Here is a 23,720-nt window from a genome sequence, read left to right as displayed (position 1 = left end):
GTTGTCCAATAGACGCCTCCAAGATCCCAAACAACATGGATCCACTGTGGAAAGATAATGTCAAACAAATGTTATTGATTTTTTTGACTGGGTGACTAAGGTAAAATATCAAGTTAGAAATGTAGGTATAGCTTCTCTGGATTTTACAAAGGCCTTTGACACTGTGAAGACTGAAAATATATATATTTTAATTCTTGGGAGAGGATACAATATTGGTTGAAGCATAGACAACAGAAGGAGAGGTTACCCATAGAGTACCCCTGTCTGTACTTGGACCAATGCTCGTTTACTGATGCCATTTATATAGGTATTGAAGGTAAAGTATGCCTTTTTGCAAATGACACAAAGTTAAGTAACATGGTAGGCACATCGGGAAGGGAGGAGGCAATATTGGCGGTAATGCCAAAACAATGCAACTTCATACACTTGGGTTACAAAAATACAAGGGTTGAAAAAATTATTAACGACACAAACATGACAACTACTGAGGAGGATAGGGATCGAGGAGTCACTTTCACATGACTTATAGGTAGGCAAACAGTTTAGCAAAGCAATGTGGAAGGCCAGACAGATGCTATGTTGCATAGGAAGAGGAATAAGCAGCTGATAGAGAAAGACGGTGATAACCCTATATATGTAATGGCAAGACCACACCTAGAATACGGTGCTCAGTTCTGGTGCCATATCTTCAAAATAAATCAGAGAAAGATAAATGCAAAGAAAGGATATATAACTGGTACAAAGTTTACATCACCAGGAAAGAATACAGGACTTTGATAGGCATAGCTTGTATCAGAGAAGGTAGGGGGATATAATAGAAGAAGAAGATGGCCATTACATTTATATTTCCATATTTATTTTATACAGTGGTCGAAGTGGAAATTTAGAAGTGGCAGTATGGAAGTGGTGGTGTGAAAAATGTAATGGGAATGTAAGTGAATGTAATTTGATAGTTTTACAATGAAGGCAGTAGGAGAGGTCTGATTGGGGTATAAATAATGGATGTCAAGGAGAGTTCTAGAAAATCTTTCCAGTGGACTGCATATCGGTGCCCTGTTGCTTGCTCAATCGTTTGTCAAGCTCTAATGTGTATGTAGTTGGGATTTCCAATACTGAGGTATACATTGGCGTATCCTAATGCATCACCGATAACAAATGATGACTGCAATGATTGACAGCTCGCAAACTGCTTTAGAATGTTGTATCAGTCAGTTTGGGGAAGGTTCTAATGAGTGGGTGTGATAGTTGGCCAGTGAGGGAAGTGACAGGTGGAGCAGTGGGGAGAGTGATGGTGGGCAGAAAAGATGAGAGGAGGCAGGAGGAGAGTGACAGGATGGATAGATGTGAGGAAGTATGCATGGAGATCGGTGAGGGAGAGACATCGTAACTGGTGACTGGGAGACCAGGGTCTTATGAAGAAAACAGCAACTTAGGAGAGAAGAACTGATGAGTATTTGCTGAGGGGAATAATGGCGGATGACAAAGCAGCACATTGGCGACAGATAGCTAAATTCAGTGGCAAACACAGGTCATCTATATAGGAATGAATAACATACATTTGAAGAGACAAACTTCCTCCAGATTCAGTAAATACTAAATCCATTGGGTGGAGTAATAGATATTTACCGCACTAAAAGCATATTGGTTACATAATAGAGTCAGTATTTCTACAACTATTCCCTGAGAGAAAATATTTCTTGGCACATTGATATACACAGACTATTGTAACAGTCCCCTTCTCACTAAGATAATAACCAAGCTGAAACACAAACACTATCAATAAACCAGATATCACCTTCTTGGGCATCACACTTGAACCTGATTGACAACCTATCAGCCAAGTAAATACTGTATCCCTTTAATCATTACACCTCCTTGTCCATTATCCCCTTCTCTGTGTCAAAATTCCATAATCACACAGCTGAACCTCGGTTTGAGCTAAGCTGGAACTTTCACTTATAAAAGAAGCTTTCAAATACGTCAAGGGTTTTAACAAGGTACAAGAGGAACACACTCTACAGAGGAAGGGAAATATTAGAAAAAGAGGACATACACTATAATTGGAGATTAACTTATGGGAAGTTTGAGGAAGACCCTTTACAGACAGGGTAAATATAGGTGGAATAAGAGTGATGGTAGAGGCTACAAATGGTAGAAGACTTTAAACATGGTTGGGATAGACATAAGGCTATACTAAATATGAAAAAAATCTCAGTGTTGAATATGGTTTGTGGTTTTACGTGATCAAAAATAGGCGGACAAGGTGGCCTGTATTTATCTTATCTGCCGCCAAATTCTAGGTTTCTAAAATATGTCATTTTATTTAACTGTAATGAGCACTTATTAACCTACCTTAAACTTCAATGACAAATCACATATACTGTGTTTCTCATAAAAAAATCCTTTAATATCTGGACTAATTTATATTACATAACTAAAATACTTAGATAAAAAGTATACTTCATACATTTATAACATAGTACTGGGGAGCACAGGAGTCACTTCTTGCACCTAAATGGAGGTGAACACAAAGAACAGGCACCTGACTGTTATGTCAGGTGCCTTAAATACACTGTGGAGGTACAGGAGCCAATCAGGTCAGACAGTGAGGTAATAAAACGGAGATCGGGTCTGCGCATGGTGCCATCAGAGTTGCGGCACTCAGCGTCGAAGAAGATGCCTGCGTGGAGCAGGTAAGTGCGCCGGACCTGCTTGCGGGGCCGACATGTGACAATACCACTAAGTACACATAAACCAAAGACTACAATCATGGTCCCAGTGTCAATAAACCACATAGATTGGAGAATTCCAAGGGAACAAGAAGACAACCAGCTTGTTTACTATAGATACTGTGATAATAAATCACCAGTTATATCATTAGACAGTACATATAACAGAATCAAGACAATAGGACCTTATGATATAAGTCATATCATGGAAGTCCTGTGCAGGATGCAGTACAGATAGGAACTAAACCTTACCAATAATAGCAGTACTATTAATATAGAAGATGTGAGAACACAACAGGATATATTTTCCTTGGGTCTGGTTGCTGTAAGATCATTCCAATCATGGCTCTTACAGCGATAAATCCCCTTCAGATAATACCCCAAGGAGGATTACGTGTGTGTCATAAATATAGAAGCCCGATAGACAAAACAAACAGGCTCTAACGTTCCATAGCTGAATTCTCTCCATTCCACACTAGTCTCATCTGCAGTGTCAGCATGGGCTGGCTTGGCTGGGGGCAGGGGGGTATCTGCCCTCCGGGCCCGACCCCATAGTGGGCAACCTGCATTCCTTTTCCTTTAAAATATTCCTAATAGGCTGCTAAGCCGAGTATCTCCCCCCCAGGCTACAGTTTACCAGCCCACCCCTGCGTGTCAATAAGGTTAGTTACATGATGAAGAAATGCTGTGAACCTCCAGAGCTATTAAGCAAAGCAGCAATGTTTCCTGTAAGTGCCTTTCATAAAAATAATTCCAGTAAGATAAAGGAATGTGGAAAACGTGACACTCTGATGGTGTCATACAGATTACACACTGGGTGATTAGTTTATTTCTCTCTTTTACACTGATCATTCAATTCCATTACAGCACTGTTCAGTGGCGGATCCAGGGGGGGGGGCGATCGCCCCCCCTACCAGGGGCTTGCTGCCGACAGCTGCACACTGTGCAGGTCCGTTCAGCAGTGACAGTATGCTGCCCGGCTGCTCTGATTGTGTTTTAAACACAATCAGAGCAGCGGGACAGCACACTTTCACTGCTGAACGGACCTGCACATACTGTGCAGCAGCCGGCAGCCTTAGAACACAGAAAGGGGGCGGGGCCTAAATCCCCCTCCCTAAAATCGCCCGGGGTAGGACAAATATCTGGGTCCGCCCCTGGTACTGTTATTATTCTGTACATTACACTCATATGTATTACAGTTGGATAACAATAGTTACATGATGGGGCAGTAGGTTAACCTGCATAATAAAAGTGAATCCTTCTGTTATAGAAACCTGATAATAATACATACTGTATCTATATGAATTTCCACAAGCAAATATGGACCTGAGAGGAAGTCAAAACCAATCTCAACTACTAAGGATAAAAGGCAATTTATTTTATTGTGGTTTCATATGTACTTTGTAGTGATCTGTTGAACCACATTTGCCTCCCCTCACTCCTGTGATTTATAGATTTGCAGTTTTTCACCATCTAATCAATTGTAGAGGCGGATTGTAATGAGGGTACCTGGAGCAGTAAAATTAGGTGAAGACTAAGGTTGATGGGACCTTGGCCATTCAGTCTTAAGTTAAGGGCCCTAAAGTATATTATAAAGAACCTGGGGATATGTTTTTTTGTGTGTTTATTGCAATATGCTTGGTGTATAAGGCTTACTGTGTCTATTAATATACATGTATTCAAGAGTTAGTTGCATGTTCTAAGCTGCCAATTTAAAAAGGAGGTGCTTGTCCAATTGAGCAGCCACAGAGTGACTGACAGCTTGACTGACTTGCAGAAATACACATTGTGGATTGGTTGAATCATTTACATGGGCAGTGCCAGTGATGTCAAATAACTTGCATGGCTGTGTCACAGCTTTTTGATCTGTATCAGATCCCCAAGGACACTGTCCTAAACATGTGGGAGAAGTTACAGCAGTCAGTAATGGAGTGTGAAGGTAACAGTTTACTTTTTAACCAAGCTGCAGTTGAAAGTCCGGTTGACACTGAATAATGTATTCTACCTTCATAATTCATACGTGAAAATGTTAATTTTCTGATGGTGTTCTCAGTACTGAATATTTTGCCCAACGTCTCCTACTCCAAGGTGTACCAATAGATTTGTTCCAGAGGTATACTGTCAATATTTATAATAAAAGCACTTAACAACCTTTCTATTTTTATTGTACATTAAATATTAAACCCAAAAGCACTTCAGTAACAGGTTAGCCATAAATTTTTTGTGTCCACCTAGTCAGCACTTATCAAAAACGGAGATGTGTTTTCTGAGGTTAAAAACTGCGCCTGTCTTAAGTCAGCATTATGTAGGAGATTCACAGTGTGTTCTCACATAAACACATGTCAATGATAGGGTTAACTTAGTTCCCTAGTAATATGATGGTGACAATGGTATATTAAGCTACTGTATATTGTTATTCTACTTTCTACAGAAATATATTTGTTTTGTCTTTTTGTTTTACGGTGATCGTGAATGCAGCATTTTCTTCTATATGATATATGTCCGTGTACCAGAAAACACAACAGGCTGTAATGGAGCATGAAAATGGTAGACAACAAGCTAGTGTATTTACACATAGTTTAAAAAAATCTAAGGTTCTGTAATGGAACTTTAGCATATATATATTTGTCAATGTTACAAGATGACTAGTTATATTGTATGGACTGGGCGTTTAGGTTTAATGTGTTAGTGGTTATATATTAACGTATAGTTGACCTGTCATCTATATGCTAAATATATAACTGTATCAGAATAAACAACATAAATATATTTAAAGCACTATGGAATATGAGCCCGCTACATAAATATATGTTAATAAATAAATATTACATTAAATACCTGAAAGGTGTGGCATCCTCTATGTTCACCTAACAGATGCCATCTGACCATCTATAAACTATTCATTACTATTAACGAGGGTGATGAGCCTATAGACTGACATAACCTAAAGAACAACAAACAAATGCAAAAGGTAAATAGGCACTGACTTCAGGTTGCTTTGCAAAAGCCTCCAAGGGCTAGATTTACTAAACTGCGGGTTTGAAAAAGTGGGGATGTTGCCTATAGCAACCAATCAGATTCTAGCTAGCATTTTGTAGAAGGTACTAAATAAATGAAAGCTAGAATCTGATTGGTTGCTATAGGCAACATCCCCACTTTTTCAAACCCGCAGCTTAGTAAATCTAACCCTAAGGGCTAGATTTACTAAGCTGCGGGTTTGAAAAAGTGGGGATGTTGCCTATAGCAACCAATCAGATTCTAGCTATCATTTTGTAGAAGGTACTAAATAAATGAAAGCTAGAATCTGATTGCTTACTATAGGCAACATCCCCACTTTTTCGAACCCGCAACTTAGTAAATCTAGCCCTAAGAGTTGTTTTATTGTATGGATAACAATTGCGCTTTATTTCTTGTCCATGCACTAAAACAGCTCTAAGAGGCTTTTGCAAAGAAACCCAGACCGCCTGGTTGCTTTTTGCATTTGTCTGAATGATCATGCGTTATTAGACTAACCAGTTCATCTCCCACTTCATTTCAGAGAAGTGAAGCTTACCATATATGACGCACACATATATTTATATATTATATGTATGTATAAGGCACTTATTGCACAACACCGATGGACACATTCCTCCAGTTAACAAATTCTTCTGAATGTTTTATTTAGCTGCTTTTCAACACAAAAGGACACTATAAATAATTTGAAATCCAGGTCTGCAACGTGCACAGTACACAGGCAGAGGATGGGCAGTATGACTTCTAAAGCACATGTCCTCCAGGGCAAATAGTGTGTTTCATTTTCATTAAGCGTTTAATCACACCGGTACCAGCCTGCAGGCACCATTTTATTAAAAAATAAAAAGGTGTCTCGCCGTTTGGGCAGGGATAACATAAAAAGTCCTCCTCGGTTTATTACTAAAGAGCAGGTCTGTTCCTTTACATTTTAATCATTTTCCCCCCTAAATCTCCAACTTCGTGTCTATTTGTGCAAGAAAATGAGTATTACATAAACAAATCCCTTTCACTGACTTGTTTTACCCGGAGATCAATGGCTGAAGGCTTTCCATTACTGATATAATATTATATATATACACACACACATATATATATATATATATATATATATATATATATATATATATATATATATATATATATATATATATATAAAACACAGATAAGTGTAAACTAAGGTTCAGAGCACATGATCATGGCTTTAATTAGGTTACATGGTTTCTTCCTAAATTACTTAATCTGGAGCAAATCTCTGGCTAACAGGACTGATAGAGCCTTCTGGTGAGTCACACTCTATTGTTACACAGACACACGCTCCTAACACTTCTATTATTCCTCCATCTGGGTCTGGGGAGGAGGCAGCAGACTTATGGTTTCCGTAAACTGATTACAAGATGTGGAGAGTGACTTCAGTTCCTGTGGTTGACACACTGTAGGTCCCCGGAGTTTAGCAACCACAAAGTCAGTAAGTACTGCAGGGCTGTCAGTATCTACAGTAACTACAGGACTAGTTCTATGGCAGACAGTGGCGATGACGCACTTATGAGGCAACAAAGGCGATACAGCCAAGGGACACCACATGTTTCTGTAAGCCTTCTGAGAGGGGTGGTCCATGCTTTGCAGTGGAGCCCACAGTCATTTCCAATAAGCAGTGGTGGTGATTTTTACCTCTGTTCTGAGCTGGAGGAGAGCTTAATACTATACTTTGGATGGGATACATTTTGCACCTTTCACTTCAGTCGTGAAACACATTGCTAGGCGAACGTTGACCAATGTAAAATTAAAGCTCAGCATGAAGAAAGTCTGACATCACTCTCAGGATTAATTTAAGCCATAAATTAGGCTAAACAAAAAAGTATTTTGACAGGAAAACAAAAAAGGTTTGTTGTAACAAAAATGGGTGATCTAGAAGTCACAGGAGTTTGGGCTCTTGAGGTGGCCTATATACTTTTGCACAGGGCGTCTCCTCAGTTTATTCCACCTATTGCCCACCTAGGAATACTTGTAGTTTGCAGAGGCGTCCCACTGAAAGGTAGAGTAGGCGTGCTCCTTGTGGGCTGGGCGGACTATCTAGATATAGCGGTGTAATTTTGCAGTGCCCGCTCAATGTGTGTGGACAAGGTCCAGTGATATATTTACTTTACTCCTACTAAAAGGGCATAAGATGAACGAGGAAGGAGGTTTAGGTTCATACCCTAACATTTGGCAACTGGCGGGCAGAAACAGCCTTAAGTTGTTCTGCCCTATTCTGTTACTTAGCCTCTATTTGGCACAGAGACGATGGTGGTACTGTGTGGTCGTAGTACAACTGACATGGTCAGCAATGTGTATGGCTGTACTTCCCCAAATCAATTGGGACCGTCGGGGTATTGGCATTTGATTGCATGTCATGAATGAGAAAGGGGAGCAGTGTTGTGGGTTCTTAGGTTCATAGGGCCAACACCAGTATATCTGCGGCAGACAGATGGGGAGCTCTTATCAGAGGAGGACTCAGGGCCCTTATTAATTTATACTGTATCTGGGGCTTGTTGTGTAGGTTTAAGTACAACTGCTCAGGGCTGGTATATTATGTGCAGGGCACATCTCTCATACATCATATGCAGGGAGACATGTGACTGCTACAATATGTAGGCCAATGTGTCTGTATAATACATGTTATATATTGGCCATATATACAATGTAGTATAATGGGAGTTATAGATAATGTGCATAGCTCCACACCCCCTTTTTGTGATCATGAAACATTTTACACATAAGCACACACATATTATATATATATATCAGGGGTGCACGCAGGATTTTTAAGGGGGTGGTTTCCCACCCTTTAAAAAAAACCCATAGAGAGCTGCTGCGCATGCGCAGTAGCTCCATTTTGGCGGCACTGCACTACAATACAGCACCGCCGCGGATGCTTCTTTGACAGCGCCGCGGCTGCTGTATAGTACAGTGCTGCAATGTAGGGTCACTGTTCTTCGCGGAGGGGAGGGGTTTCTGGAGAACCAGAAACCCCCCCTGCGTGCGCCCCTGTATATATATATATCAGAATGATGATGGTTACCCAGGATACAGAGTACCTTGTCGTGGCTGTTGAGCTCGTGGTATGGTATATGAGCCGGCATATAGGTGTGAAGCAGGGCACAGAACGCCAGACCATCGCTCCAACTGCTGCTGAAGTTTGTTATATCGATATTCTGTAGAAACACAAACATGTAAAATGTTAAACACCGTGTCCACGGAATAGGCTACAAAAACCATTCTCCCTGGGCAGTCTATGGGCAGCTTTAACAAATTCTTTTGTTGCAATGTCAAAGCTCCAGTCTAATGAACAATTAATTGCTGAAGTTGGGTATGCTAAATCTATCACTGCTTCCTGTGTTTGCCGTTATTGGAATAAAGCCGTGTTTTCTTTTCATACATTATGAGTTGCTGCCAACATACAGGATAATACTGCTGACATCATCTCAATAGCATAATTGGATCAAAATGAAATGTTTGACCAACAGACCTTAAATTACTTCCTTTATTAGTATAAAAGAATCTCAAGTAATTTAAGTTCTGTGCACTACTTTACACTTTTAATACTGATTTTCTCTCATTGATTTGAGTTGACTGTTTAAAGGTATGGTTTATTCAATAATAATAAGCTTTCTGAAATTAAGTTTCAATACACTTTGCAATTAAAATTGAAACTGAAATGGAAATAAGTATTACTTTATTTATATCTATTGTTTTGCTAGTCAGAATAATTTTTATAGGAGTTCTCTGGTTTTACACAACCTTTTCTTAATATGACTTATATGAAGATGCTTCTCCAAGGCCCCATAACATTTGGTTAGGTGCCCGGTGATGACAATTTCCTCCAGGATCTTTCCTGTGTATTTCATCTAAAGTGTGGTAATCATCTCACAATACAACAGTTTTGGGACATAGCCTAATGGCAAGAAATATGCGTTGTGACGCCATTGGTAGTGTGCTCAGGTCTTGGAAGGTCCAATAATATGACAACCAGGAGAAGTGGCAGACACCGCTCCCTAAGAGCACCTACCCACTGACATTTAAAAGGCTGCACTTGACTTGTATTTTTGGCGCATGTGCAAAGCATGCAACTGTATGTAGAGATCGGTCCTATCCTATTCTCTGTGTCCATACATATTTGTGTTCATACTTCCATCTACAGCTGTTTTCTCTTATATTTTTTGGACACTGCTTGTTTCATTTCATGTCACCGCAAATCAATTCAATGGTCCATTTACTGGAGCTAATTTGTAATGGGTTGTTTTTTTTTTTTTTACACATTAACATAGATTCAATTAATCTCCACTGATTTGAGATCAAAGTCCGGGATAGGGTCCCACTATGGCAGGGGCACCCCGTGCTGTGGGTCTCCCCGTTAACAGTGGGAACCAGCTCAGGCTGTCTAGCAGGGGGACACCGTGCCTCTTGTTACCCAGTCTGGGGCGAGTTAAGGAATTTGGAGGCGAGGCGAGGGGGGCACTGCATGCTGTTATTATTTATTACATGAGCTTGTGCATTAATTTCGGGTTTCTACATGTAGCAGACAGGCGGGAAACCCCATTGAAATGAACAGACTCCATAACAAACACTTATTGAATGCATGTACAATTGCATAGCTATTATATGCATTTTCACATGTAGCTTACCCCTGCTTTTTTTTTTTAATACAAATGCAACATCAGTGGGGAAGCATTAAACTATGTGGATCATATACCTTTCTCTGTGCGCGGCACAGTCAAGCACAGAAATGTTTGAGGATATTGTCCTAATAAGTTAGAATAACAAAGCAAGATATACAGTATGTTTGACTTGGACAGCAAAATTATTGACTCTAGTATACATCGTCAGGATCGGTTTGTATTTTTATATAACTTATATTCTAACTATAGTTTTTATTTAAGTTCTTAAATGAAAATGGAACATTTCTTTCAAAACATTATTATTTCACTTTACTTTGACTACAAGTTAGAGTGAACCTATGCAATTACTACACGCCACTAGTTACAAATCTCTTTATTTCTCAGGCTTATAACTTGAATCTTATCCCCAGCAAGCAGCCTTTAGTAAAACGGTTTTATTGCAAGTACACAGAAGTCAAGAAGTATAAAAGTGTTAAATAAACAATAAAAGTTGGATTCCCAGGTACGGATTTTGCCTCTTCATTTTCATCTGATCCAACTTAAATGAAATGAATTCCCAGGATGCCTGTGTTTATGCCAGCATGCTTACTGAAATAACCCAAGGTCTGAACGCTGCATTCAGCGGAACATTAAATCCCAATGCCAACAACTGATAATGTGATCTCTATTCACACTACATGCTGTGTGCTAGCAAAGTGGATATAGTTAATATCTGTTAAAATTTTTGGAAGTGAATTTATTAAGTTCATGGTAATGGTCTACTGACTAAACACAACTGAATAAACAGAACATATTATATTGTTAAATAAGCGATTTCAATAATATTACATTTGGCAATGAAAATTAATTTGAAAGGATACTATTTGTATTATATGTGTACTAAATATTTTACATTATTTCAATTAAACAAAGTGACATATCATATGAAGTTCTGGCTTAGCAATTTAAACCCCTCTTGATGAAGCTGTGAAGTCCAGTGATTAGATAGTGAGATGTATATTATACACAGGATGAAACGTCATATAAATATAAATGTTTTTACTTAATTATCATTCCTGACTTGTGGGGCTAGAAGTTCTAACATGTCCTGGCAGCCAGATGCTGACAGGGCAGGATGGGACTTGTAGTTCCACAGCTGCTGGAGAGCCAAGAGGTTGCTTAAGCCTGCAATATACACATGATTAAGAGTACATTGCACATGTAAGTATGTTTAGTAAACAATAATCCAAAAATGCACCATAAATCTATTTGAGTTTTCAATGTCATTTTGTTTTTATTTATTTTGCAAGTAACCATAGGAGAAAAGGAATACATTTGTAAGTAAGTAGGCAAAGCTCTGGGATAAGATAAAATAATAAAAAGACATTATGCGTCCAGTAATCTTGCAATTTCCCTCTCCACTATAGCATTATATTTTCAATTGTATTTAATGTGGACTTTTTGGTGTTAACTGTGTCCCTGTAGGAACATATATCTATCTATCTACCTACACATATATACACACACACACACACACACACACATACAAATATATACACACACAAACACACACAAATATATATACATATATAAACACACACACACATATATATATATCACATATATACACCAGTAGACATTGGTTCTCTGCACTCACCATATACAGTCTGGGGTGCAAGAAGGGGGTTGCCCACATTGTATAAACAAAGATACAGAGACATTCTGGCCAGTCGTAACAAGATGAAATGCTATACTTTTTATCTGGGATGAAGCTCACCTGCACACAGCTTTTAAAGGCAAGTATTTCCCAAGCATCTGTAGCCATGGCATTCCTGGGAACTTGAGTTGGATTCATTGTAAGCAAATAACTAAAAATGGGGTGCATGAGAAGTGGGACTTAGAGTATATAAACAAGTAGACCTTGGCCCTTCAATATTTAGAGAATATATATTTAGATCTGTTAATCAGAACTAAAAGTGGCACACCCTGTTGACTACCAAGATTTATTTTTACAGCATACATGTCACCCTCCTGTCACAGAGGATGCAGCGATATTGTGGGTCAAACAATATTCAACTTCTGAATCCAATTCCAATTATTACGATCAGTGAGGCACAAAGTGTATTATTGCTTAGTTCTGTCATTGATTTTAGTGATTTGATAAGCGGCAATGGGCACAGAAAGCCATCTCAAATGTATTGCCCAGGGAAATGAATGTAAAGTTTCAGCCAATCATAAGCAATGTATACATGGTGGCCCCTTGTGATTGGCTGACCAGGTACTGATTTCCGGCCACAGCAAAGCAATGAAATACTACTGTGGAACTAATATGGGTACCCTGACGGACAAGGCATGCTGGTACTTTTAGTTCAACAACAAACACCTTATATATTTATACTAACATACCAGATGAGAGGAGGAATTTACCAAATGAGGAAATGTTTGAAATCTTTGGGAAAGAACAGAAACAAACATTCCAATAAACAAAATGCTGCAGAACTAGAATTTAGAGCAAAGGTTCAGTATTTAGAAGGGCACACCCTATATAAAAAGATGCCATACATACTAAAGGCAATTTCAGAACACCCAATAATTACTCATCAATTACATTTGGAGAGGTTCCATCAGGCGTTTTACATAAAAGGTCATAGGAAACATTAAAGAATCAAAAGAACAGCCCCTAGGTCATTCATTGTAAGGCAGAATTTTCCAGAATGGACAACTATTCACAATTGCTACTAACAATTACTGCCAAGTACACTCACAATTGCTTAATTAACATGAGCTAAATTAAGAACATCAGCACACTCATAGTGAACAACAAATGGCTGTTCTATAACATGGTGTTCTACATGAAATAATGTATCTTCCTGAATGAGTGTCACAGGAGCTTCAAATGACTAATCTATGTTACTTGGGACTAACCCTTATTCTGTGGCTTATTGCTTACCTCCGTTCCCCTTGTCAGATTATGACACTGTCCCTGCCACGTGCAGCCCTGTCCTGACTAACAATCACAGATCACTGCCTGCCGCAAGATCAGCACACTCATCTCCTGCTGCTGTGAGCATTCCACCCATCTGATGACTACAAATAAACAGGGTACACATAAATGAGCAGGATATGTAGACTGAATATAATAAGCTGGTCAGACCCTAATACAACACCCTAATACAACACTTTTTAGAACATTGGGATTCCAAAGCTGGTAGCCTCAGCAGAATATTTATGAAAAAAATTATATATACTTTTTGCAGGTGATTGAGGTCAGATAAAGTAATTTTTAACAGTAATAACCTTACCCTGGAGCATCTTGTGATTGGTCCTCCACCTTACAACCCCACCCCCTAGGATATTGGCTAGGGCTGTAAACAAACAGCCAGCGGAAAAAAGTTTACATGGAAATGCCGCTGGGGCTCCGGGTGAGGTGGAGGGAGGGACACCTTACTAAATTCTTTTTCTATAGGTGATAGTGGAGCCCTCACAGGAAACATTATAAGACATAATGTGGCTGCTGGATTTCAGTGCAAAGCTTTGATTTATAGTCCGGTCCATCTGCCTAGTGGTACAAACACCACACACACCCAGGCTGCCACCGTCACGACTGACACCTCTCCCTCTCCTGGAAACCTTTAAATTATAGAAGGCAGCAAAAAACTTACTAACAGTATAATAAGAAAACCTCACTCTCTTTAGCTACTGTAAACTACAACAGGCTCTTCCTGGAAGGCACAGATCACGGTATGGTGAATCCGATGAACTCTTCCATAGCACTGATTGTTTTATTTACCATGGCTGAAGATGTCAAAATGTTAGAGAACCGCTGTACTGTACAGTAACAAAAAAGCATTATTATAATCAGTGCTGATCAATGCCTAGCAAGAAAAATCCTAATACTTATACATAGCAATGTTCTGTGTGACACTAACATGTACTTACAGGGACATGACACAATAACCACGGGTTAATGGTAGATTTATTGTGGTCTCTGGACAGAGCTGTATAACTGACACTTGTTAGTAATCTTCCAAGTAGCATTATCCATGTTAATTATCAAGTTACGTGCCACTTGTGAGGAAGTGATGATCTCATTAACCTTTCCCAGTGACTAATAAACACTGGGTTTTACATAGGTTGTTAAGCTTTTTCCAAAACAGCAAGAGAAACGCTACCACAACAGTGAGCTTATATACTCAATGTACTAACACGAACATCCATTGCTGACACAACCACTATAAATGCCCCGGTTACATGGTACATTTGTACTATTTGTCTGTAGCCTGTCAAGTCTGAGAGGTGCTCTGTTTGAAACTAATTTCTTGGTAACCAGTTGCAAGTACAATGCAAGCAATCACGGTATTTGGAATCAATAATACGACAGACTGTCAACATACATTAACAGTTAGGAATTTTTTTTTCTTAAAGTGTCCCCTACCCCAAGGACCGGGGGCTGCTCTGTGCAACCAATGCATCTAATTACATCTTTTAAAGTTAGTTAACGCAATTAGTTTAATGCTTTTCTATTATAGAACAGCCCCTGAGGCTCTGGCTAGTTGGTAGTCTGCTTGTATATGTATTTGTAAACTCAGCAAGCTGCACCCAGGGGCAAACACAGGATTTTAAAAGGTGGGTTGTACAAAACAATTCTAGTAATACTGTGGAGTGAATATATATATATATATATATATATATATATATATATATATATATATATATATATATACACACACACACACACACACACACATATATACATACCCACACACAAACACATATATATATCAATATCAGGAAAAATTGCATAGCTTTCAGACTTACTTGTCTAGTCATGAAGAGAGTGAGTACTTGGACCTGACCTTACTAATGGAGGAGATAGCAGAGGTTGAACCCACAGGTGTACTATTCTTGGGAATAAGAATTGTGTAAACCATCTCACAGTTGGAAATTCCCATTGTCCATCAACTTCAACTGACCACTACCTGCTAGCCCCAATATGCTTTCCAGAAGGTGAAACGCCATGCTATGTATATCCAACTACCACAAATGAGGAAAATGTTCCATTGGCACAAAACAGTGATCTGACTCCACCTGAACCAGCACTACAGGAAACATAATTGAATAACTTTGTAGCTATTATGTAACATTTACAGCTGATATGTCACATTTTTATACCAAAACTGGAATCAGGCTCAGATTATTCCTGAAACCAACCAGGCCAGTGTCCAGGAGCTAGAACTGGTATCAGACTACATGACTGGAAATTGCTTTGTTGTTGCTCTGTATTGTGGATGGCAGCAATACTAATGTGGAAGGGACTATAGATTGTGATTAGACTGGGAAACTAAAGGTGACTTCCATCTTCTGATAACGCCATTTATTGGCTTGTACATGCCCAACTGCGACTCACTACATACATTGCTTTCTCTTACTGGATTCCCTTTGTGCGGTCTAGTCACGCATTTCTATAATTAGGATGAGGAGTTTATTTCAGTTCCCGCTGGATAGAACAATGGAGAGAACACTGCAATGTATCCAGGGACAATGTAAATAAACAGCAAGCACGTGGCTGAAAATCAATGCAAATAGTAAAAATGTCAGAAGGGCTTGTACAAACATTTAAACTCTCTTAAAATAGTCAGGAACCAGTACATTGCCCTAAGGCTGAACTCTTTGCTAAGAATAGCATGTAAGGTGATTAACAAAACACGCTTGCTATACCTGAGTAAGGCTGACATTGTAGGCAGGAGTTGCTCATAAAACCGTAAATAAGATATTCTTGCCCTAAAAGCCACAATGTCGTGTCAATATGTTTTTATCCATTCAGAGTGGCGGTATGGAAATATAGAAGTGAAAAGAATTTGATAGTGTTACAATGCAGGCAGTAGAAGTGGCGGTTTGGCATACCATCGTATACACCCCCACTTCCACCACTGTTAAGGGCATGATATAACACGTAAGACCATGTCTGCATCCCACATCCCATGCAATAACAGACTACTACGCAAAGACTAAACAGTGTCATAAAGTACCTGTATGCATGGGAGGTGTCTGTTTGCTTAGTAAATACCCCTCAATAGTAGAGATGTGAGAAACCCCAGATGTTCAATTAAGCAGATTTGTCCAAATTCAGACACAGATTTGTGAATAATGCCGAGTTTCCCATTGGGAGATCTATGAATCGCAATTCACCTTAATTTTTTTTTAGAAAAAATGTAAGTAATTTTGTAATCTAATTTCAGAAAACAGAATCTAGTTTTTGCATGGATCCACAACACTAAGCATAGCCCACACTTAGAAAGGCCCTTGCTCTGCGAAACACCTCCCATTGGCCAGGGCAAAAACTGTCATCTTGCACAGAAAAAAATGGCATAAAACTAAGTGCACCAGTGCAAATCAAGGCATAAGACATCACCAAAAGAGAATGTAAATCAACATATATAAAGAGGGTTCTGCTGAAAAAAAGAAAAATTTATTTTCAGTTTAATATCTTCTGAAATTACTTGCGGAATATCTCTTTTGATGTTACACCTATCATGGCATAGATTTTTTTTTTTACATAGTGCACTTATTGTTTTGTAAAACTGGCATGTCGCATTGTAGGGGGAAGGGGCTGGGGGTTTATTGTTCTTGTTGATTTTCATGTATGTCAGCATTCCAAATCCCTGACTTGCTATTCAGCAACAGTAACACCAACAGCACTGAACACACGTTCACACAATAGACTGGAACGTTGACAGGAAACAGTTTCAACTGCAAAATTTGATTATTCTGGCCTCTGGTCAAGTTAGTAGATTTTCCCTTTCCCTGGAGGGTGTTTTGGTGACAGTGTGCAGATTTGTATCATTACATGCTTTACTAGTGACATGAGATTGTTGTGAACACAGTGACACATTTTTTCCTTAAATGATACATTTTCCTTTCTTGCAATATGAATGACTGAAGAGTTTGTGTAAGTGCGCATGCATTGACTCCCGTTCCGTTGCACCGGTTGGCCATTTTCCATGGGTATTTCTACACCTACCGTAGACAGGTAATGGCACTAAGTGACAGAAGACTATTGTCCTTTGCAGCAGTCAGAGAAGCGTCGGCTTGCCCCACGGGATACCGGGTAAATCCCAGGTAGACCCCGCTGCCTTACGGCCACACTCCCCTTTCTATAAAGGCGGAGCCCAACTGGCTCAACTGAGGGCCTCCCCTGCGTCCCCGCTGCTGCCGTCCCTGACTGTCAGTGACAGATAGGCATCTGTCAAATGCGTTCGCAGCCCTGCAATCACGTGACCCGCTCCCTCCCCCGGTCAGATGATTGTGTGACCTGACACTGATGTATCCGCCGCCGCTGTAGGAAGAACCACTTCTTTATATCTCTTGTGCTATCTCTCTCTCTATCATAACGAATAAAGCAGACACTTCAACAACTGGTTGTGTTGGTTAGATGATCCTTCTGGATATCAGAGTCCTCTCATGGAAATAGGGATAAACAGAAAAAAAAAAATCACACAATAGTGTAATCAACTTGAAATATGTGGAACCCTCCACATGTGGACCATAAGTGCCAAGCTTACACTACACATCTGAGAGGCTGAAACTAGCGACTACACCAGGAATGGATCCTTGGAACCCGAGAGAGTGAGACGCTGGTGGTGCCTATGGGATCATTTAATGCTGGAGTTGTTTGGGTTCTAATAATTTAATGTGTGGCTGAGTCTGGGGAGAATGGTGGCTTTTTATTCAGTGTGAATACTAATTATTTAGTGTTGTTGTTTTTTAGGGAGTATAACAGGTTTATTTATTACATGCAAATACTAAATATTTAATGTCTGGACTGCTGGAGGGGGGGGGTGAATGTGTATTTATAAAATGTAAATACTATTAATTTAATGTCTTGGGGGGTATGTTTACTTAGTAATTGTGAAAGCTATTAATTTAATGTGAGGGCTATTTGCAGGGAGAAAGGCCTAGTTATTAAGCATGAGAGCTATTGCTTTAACATTGTGACTAGTTGGGAAACGGGGATAGAGTGTGCCCTCATTGCTAGGCTTTCCATATTTAATGGATCTATCCCTTTTTCCCAAACAGAACCCCAATAATCCAGGATCCAGACAGCAACTGAACTTAAGACATCGTTAGCAGCAGGCAGTAAATGCTGCAAGAACAGGTAGGAGAGAGCAGGACAATCTGCCAACTGTTCTGATTCTAGTGTGGCAAGACTTTGTCCCGATATAAGGGGCGGGGCCTAGGGGTACTCTTTAGATACACTGCATTCTTTATATACTACACTATGCCGCTAGCCATGTCCTTTATTGGCTGACCACTCCCCCTCTAGTGTCTGACCACTCCCCCTCTAGTGTCTGGTCTCGCCTCTATGGTGGGTGGCCACACCCCCTCTGGTGGGCCCCTACCATTGCAGTCCCCTGGTGGGCCCTTCATTCCCCAGTCTGACACTAGGTCAGTGTGTTTGGAATACTACATTGGGTGAGAGCACAATTAATTTCCTGTGTATGCCTACAGCTAGAAAGCGAATGGCGCTAATGGCAACTATTGAAAACAATGTTGTGCTGAGGTCAGTGTGTGACAGTGAGAGTACTAAATGTGTAAGTAAAATGGTAAATGATAAACAAGACAGGTATGTAAGAAATGCTGTGTGTACAAGTATGTACTGTAGATGCTAATAATCACAGCTAGCAGCCACATACTGTTCCTGCATGGTACTAGTAAATCAGAGTGTCTGACAAGCTGTACACTCCTTTTATAATAATGATATATACATGTGACATTTATTAATGTTTGCAGATTGGCTTCTTTACATTCCCAGAACTGTAATTAGCATGATTCTCCATTGTTATTTATATGTAGAACTGCCGACAGGTGAAAATCTCTCTAATCAGTAGGAAACATGCCCACCGTGACTGAGGATTGCTGAAGCCAAAAACTCAAGTTTATAACAAGTTCAACAATGTGCAGTGATATGTTGATATTCTATATACCTGACTCTCTGAGGTGGGTGAAAGTTCTGATCCAGACTACATGATCTAGTCACATATAATAACAGTCATGCTATTTATATAGCACTGTTCACCACATAGGACGTACATTGCTTTTTATTTGCAGGGTAAAAAGAAATGACACAAAATAAATATAAAAATGATTAACAGAGTACAGAAAAGAGAGCTAAACTTTTGGGTATTATGAAAGCAGATGGGCATTAATGAAAGTCTTGATTAAACAGGTTTACAAGATAAACAAGTTTTTAGTCTTTTTTTTAAGATTTCCAGAGAGGAGGCCTTTTGGACTGTGCAAATATATACAATCTATTTCACATAGCTTTTTATTCTTAAAGGAACATAATGCTGGAAAAAATATAACAACTATTATTATTTGTTAAATGCAGATATTGTACTGCAGAATGTACCTTGTTAATGCCACTGGTAAGATTTTAAAATTAAAGTCTGGGACCGTAATCAGCAGTTCTTGTAGTAGTGTAAAAAAAATAAGGATTGCTGTTTCCAGGACTGAAGAAAACCTAAATAGCCATACGGTATATCAGTTTACTGGTGATGCAAGGATTTTGAGGGCAATTTCTAAAAATCTCAATTAGCCCACTCCTTCCCTGGCTCTTTAACGGGTAAAGCAGTTTTCTAAATTTCTCCTAATGAACCCTCCATCAATTTGTCTAACTCACAGGTAAACAAATGCAATACTTCTCTTTAATGCAGAATTACATACATTTATATTCTGTTTTAATCATCAGCACACAAGTAGGCTTTGGCAAAGTGTGGGTAACGAAAGACTGGGAGGTCAAACTGGATCTTGTATTGTTTTACCACAGCTGTAAAAACCTATGGGGTGCCTACTTCTGTTTCAAAGACAGTAATGTGTAGAGATAACTGACTGGATCACTGGTATATAACTTATGGCATAAATTTATTTAAAGGAAATAGCGCAGGGCGCTTATTTCTATAAATTGCCAATGCACTTATTTTTAATATTGTGTATATTTTGAGATAGGAAATCGTTATTTCTGAGACCAGGGTAGAAAAAGTATTTTTTTCTATTTAGCCTTCCTAGAGGAAATGCAATATGTCTGATGTATATATCTGAGACAATGAGCGTTTGTTTAGAAAGTCTGCTGTGTATTGTGATGTGGGGAAATGACTTGTTAGAAGTTTATACCATTCTTTGGGAATGTGTATTATGCAACTATTGGAACAAAAGGTCTAATGCTAATCAGGCTTTTTGACGTGTGAGGTTTCACTTGCAGACAGGAAGGTTTAATTTAAAATGTGCTGCTATATATCTTGCGTCTAAAACAAAGATGCAGGACATCAAAGCGTTCCTATAATTTCACAGATAAGTGTAAATATTGTTAACATTGCGATGCATGTAAATCTATGTTTTGGTAAACAGGGTACATCCTGATTCTAAAAATAGCCTAACTTGTATAAAATGCACTGACTTGTACACTGAAATGTATCTTTCTGATTTAATCTGACCTGAATGCTGGTACCTTCAACCAGTGTTTGAGCAAATAAACATCACTTGCTTCATAGACCTGCTTGAAAATATCTTCCATGCTGAAAATCCTGTGACCTACATATTAGACCCAAACTCTCTGTTCTCCAGCTGATTCTGAGGTTGGACCCAGCTCTCCAGTACCACCGCTCTGCCTGCTACCCATGCAGCCCTGATCAGTGTGATAGGTCAGGGGAGATCCATCCACAGCAACCCCGATCCATAGTAAGAGGTAAGGAGTACCAGCCCTGGTACACCAGCAATGAGGTACGCTAGCAGCGTTAGTTACCCAGAAGGAAAGTGGTTCTGAGTGCCATAAAAGGAGCTCAGTGGTGGCAGCAGGCCCCTCCCACTGCGGCAGGAGGGGCGTATTCGGAATAACGAAAAGGGACTGGGGCAAAGTAAGCCCAGCCGGTTCCCAGCAACAACAGACAGGGTGGAATAGTCGTTCATCCTGTCACAATGACCATTTGTGAAGTTATTATTATACAGAACAGAACAGCAAGGGAAGCACAAAAACCATTCTCAGAACTTTTCAAAGACAACCCACAGATTTATGTATAGTCTTGTGTATAGTGGGAAAATCCAGTGCAGGTGACAAACAATGACACACACAGCTCTACACCCGAAGACCTCAAAACAATAAGGAAAAATAAGATGAGTGTAACAAAATAAATTGTAAGGGTGTAGTGGAAATCAAGTGGTCAGCTTTGCCGTTGATAACAGTAAGTGGGTTATATCTCAACATATATATTTTTAAAACACAGCTTTTACATTCAGAAAACCCTGACAAAATATTTAATGTGTATGTGTGATCCTGTGACATTAGGTCCCCTACCAGCTGGGCTGTCAAATACTGCACAGTGAACGTGACCAGACAGCTTAGTACAATAGAATCCCCACATATTAAGTCAGGAAAATGAACCATGTTATCAACAAGGATATTAAAACTAGGTGACTGCATGGTTCTAATTGATCGTCTGAACACCCTTGTATAGCGTTTAGTTGTCTATAAATTCAATATGGTATGAACAATGTAAGTGAATGGAATTTCATAGTTTTACAATCAAAGCAGTAGAAGAAGCAGTATGTCCTACCACCTTGTACCAGCCAACTCACCATGGAATCAACAACAAAAAAAAAAAGAACAGACACTTTATAGGGGAGACTCCCAATCCCACCTAATTCAAATAAACACAAAAAATACAGATGCAAAAATGATGCTGAATAGTTAATATCCATATGCCTTTAGCAAGAAACGCCTCTATCCGGCCAGTTTCTCCCACCAGACTTCGCTGTCTTGGCTAACAAACCAATGTGCTTTCCTTATGAAACACATCTAATTCTATGGAGAAAGAGCATTTCCACTACCAATCAATACATTTCATAAAAAGCATCTCTTAGCCACGAGAACCATTACTTCAATCATTAAGTAGTGCTTTACAAAATATAATTGTTTTTAGAATAGGTAATGTGTAGTGTTCCTCTAATGTCTGGGTCATGTTTTATTTGTAACTGTGTAAAACTGGGGAAATGGCTGTCTTCGTCATTCCGGAGTATTAAACTCTTCCTTCCCATCTCCTGCTTTCCTACACAAGGCTTCCTCTTGTCAGTTTAAGCTAAATAAATGTGCTAAGCTGATGCCAATAACAGATGAGGGTAACAGAGTGCAGAATAATACGTAGTATTGCAGGTTATGGGTCAAGACATGGTAAGAAAAACAGCTTTGGTTCCACAAACAATCACTCTTAAAGTGTTTTTTTACACCTACACACAGCGAAGGCAGCAATTTTTATGGGATGAATGAACATTAATTTCAATAGTTAATGCTGGTTCCTAGTTAACAGAGGAGGACTGGGTAAATTCTGGCTGGGTGAAAGGGGAGAACGGTGGTGGTGGTGGGGCACAAAAAAAGTTGCCCAGGTTCTCCTAGCAAGAAGCCAAAATGGAAGAATGGGCGTCCTGTGGGCCTGGTTTGTCTAATGTGGGAGCAGTATATTATAGAGTGTGAAATATATAGAACATTGTTATAATAATCAGATACAATCAGCCCCAACTGTCCAACATTCAATGCAGAGATTATTCTAGTGGCCTCTATACAATACAGGAAGCATTCTAGTGACCTCTATACAATACAGGGAGCATTCTAGTGACCACAACTTACTTAAATACTCTACAGAGAGCATTCTATGGACATAAACAATAGCAACTAATGCACAACACAGACAGCATTGTAATGGCAACTGTAAAAAACGCAATGCCTTCTAGTGTCCTGTAAACAATGCCGTTCCTATAGAGATCTCAGGTAACTTCATAATACGGACTTCCCACCACTCTGATTGGTGAATGACCGGCGCAATCCAACAAGATGAGCGCTGGGGGCCATCTGCTGGGTATGCTACTTCATATTATGTCCATTATCTTTTCAGATATTTTGTATTCTGCTGATCTGGCAATAAATAATGCTTAGTTTAAATAATAATAAAAGAGATCTATTCATAGCCAATAGCTAGTCCATTTGATTAAATATTTTGCTGGGCCGGCACAGAGCAATAAAGGAGAGAACGGTCTCGGGGAAAATACAACCCTGACCCCCAGCCAGTCTGTCTCTGCAACTAAACAATGGTTCACTACACAAAACTGCTACCGTCATGTATGTAGGCAACACTTTAGTTGCCAGCAGTATCAGCAAATAGTGTACTCATGGTGCCCAATATAACCAGAGTTTTATTTAATTTAAAATGAATCAAATATGCTAAAACTATGACAACAATGAAATGGAGGCAGATCTGTCATGCAGGATGTTGTGGCTACAAAGCAAAGAAATCTCATA

The 23,720-nt window shown here is 39.4% G+C and overlaps 1 protein-coding gene across 6 annotated transcripts in view; it reads right to left on the bottom strand.

Annotated features, from left to right (window-relative positions):
* SPECC1 (sperm antigen with calponin homology and coiled-coil domains 1) overlaps positions 1-23,720 on the bottom strand; it is a 286,055-nt gene that overhangs the window by 11,586 nt on the left and 250,749 nt on the right. For all 6 annotated transcript variants that reach the window (XM_075196912.1, XM_075196915.1, XM_075196914.1 and 3 more), the window contains one exon: positions 8,819-8,935. In XM_075196912.1, coding sequence (XP_075053013.1) covers positions 8,819-8,935 — 117 coding nt within the window. The remainder of the gene's footprint in view (positions 1-8,818; positions 8,936-23,720) is intronic.

Source organism: Mixophyes fleayi, chromosome 2, assembly GCF_038048845.1.
Source record: "Mixophyes fleayi isolate aMixFle1 chromosome 2, aMixFle1.hap1, whole genome shotgun sequence".
In the NCBI taxonomy this organism is placed as follows: Eukaryota; Metazoa; Chordata; class Amphibia; order Anura; family Limnodynastidae; genus Mixophyes; species Mixophyes fleayi.
The sequence above is the reverse complement of the archived record's forward strand: the minus strand, read 5'-3'. Positions and strand labels throughout refer to the sequence as shown.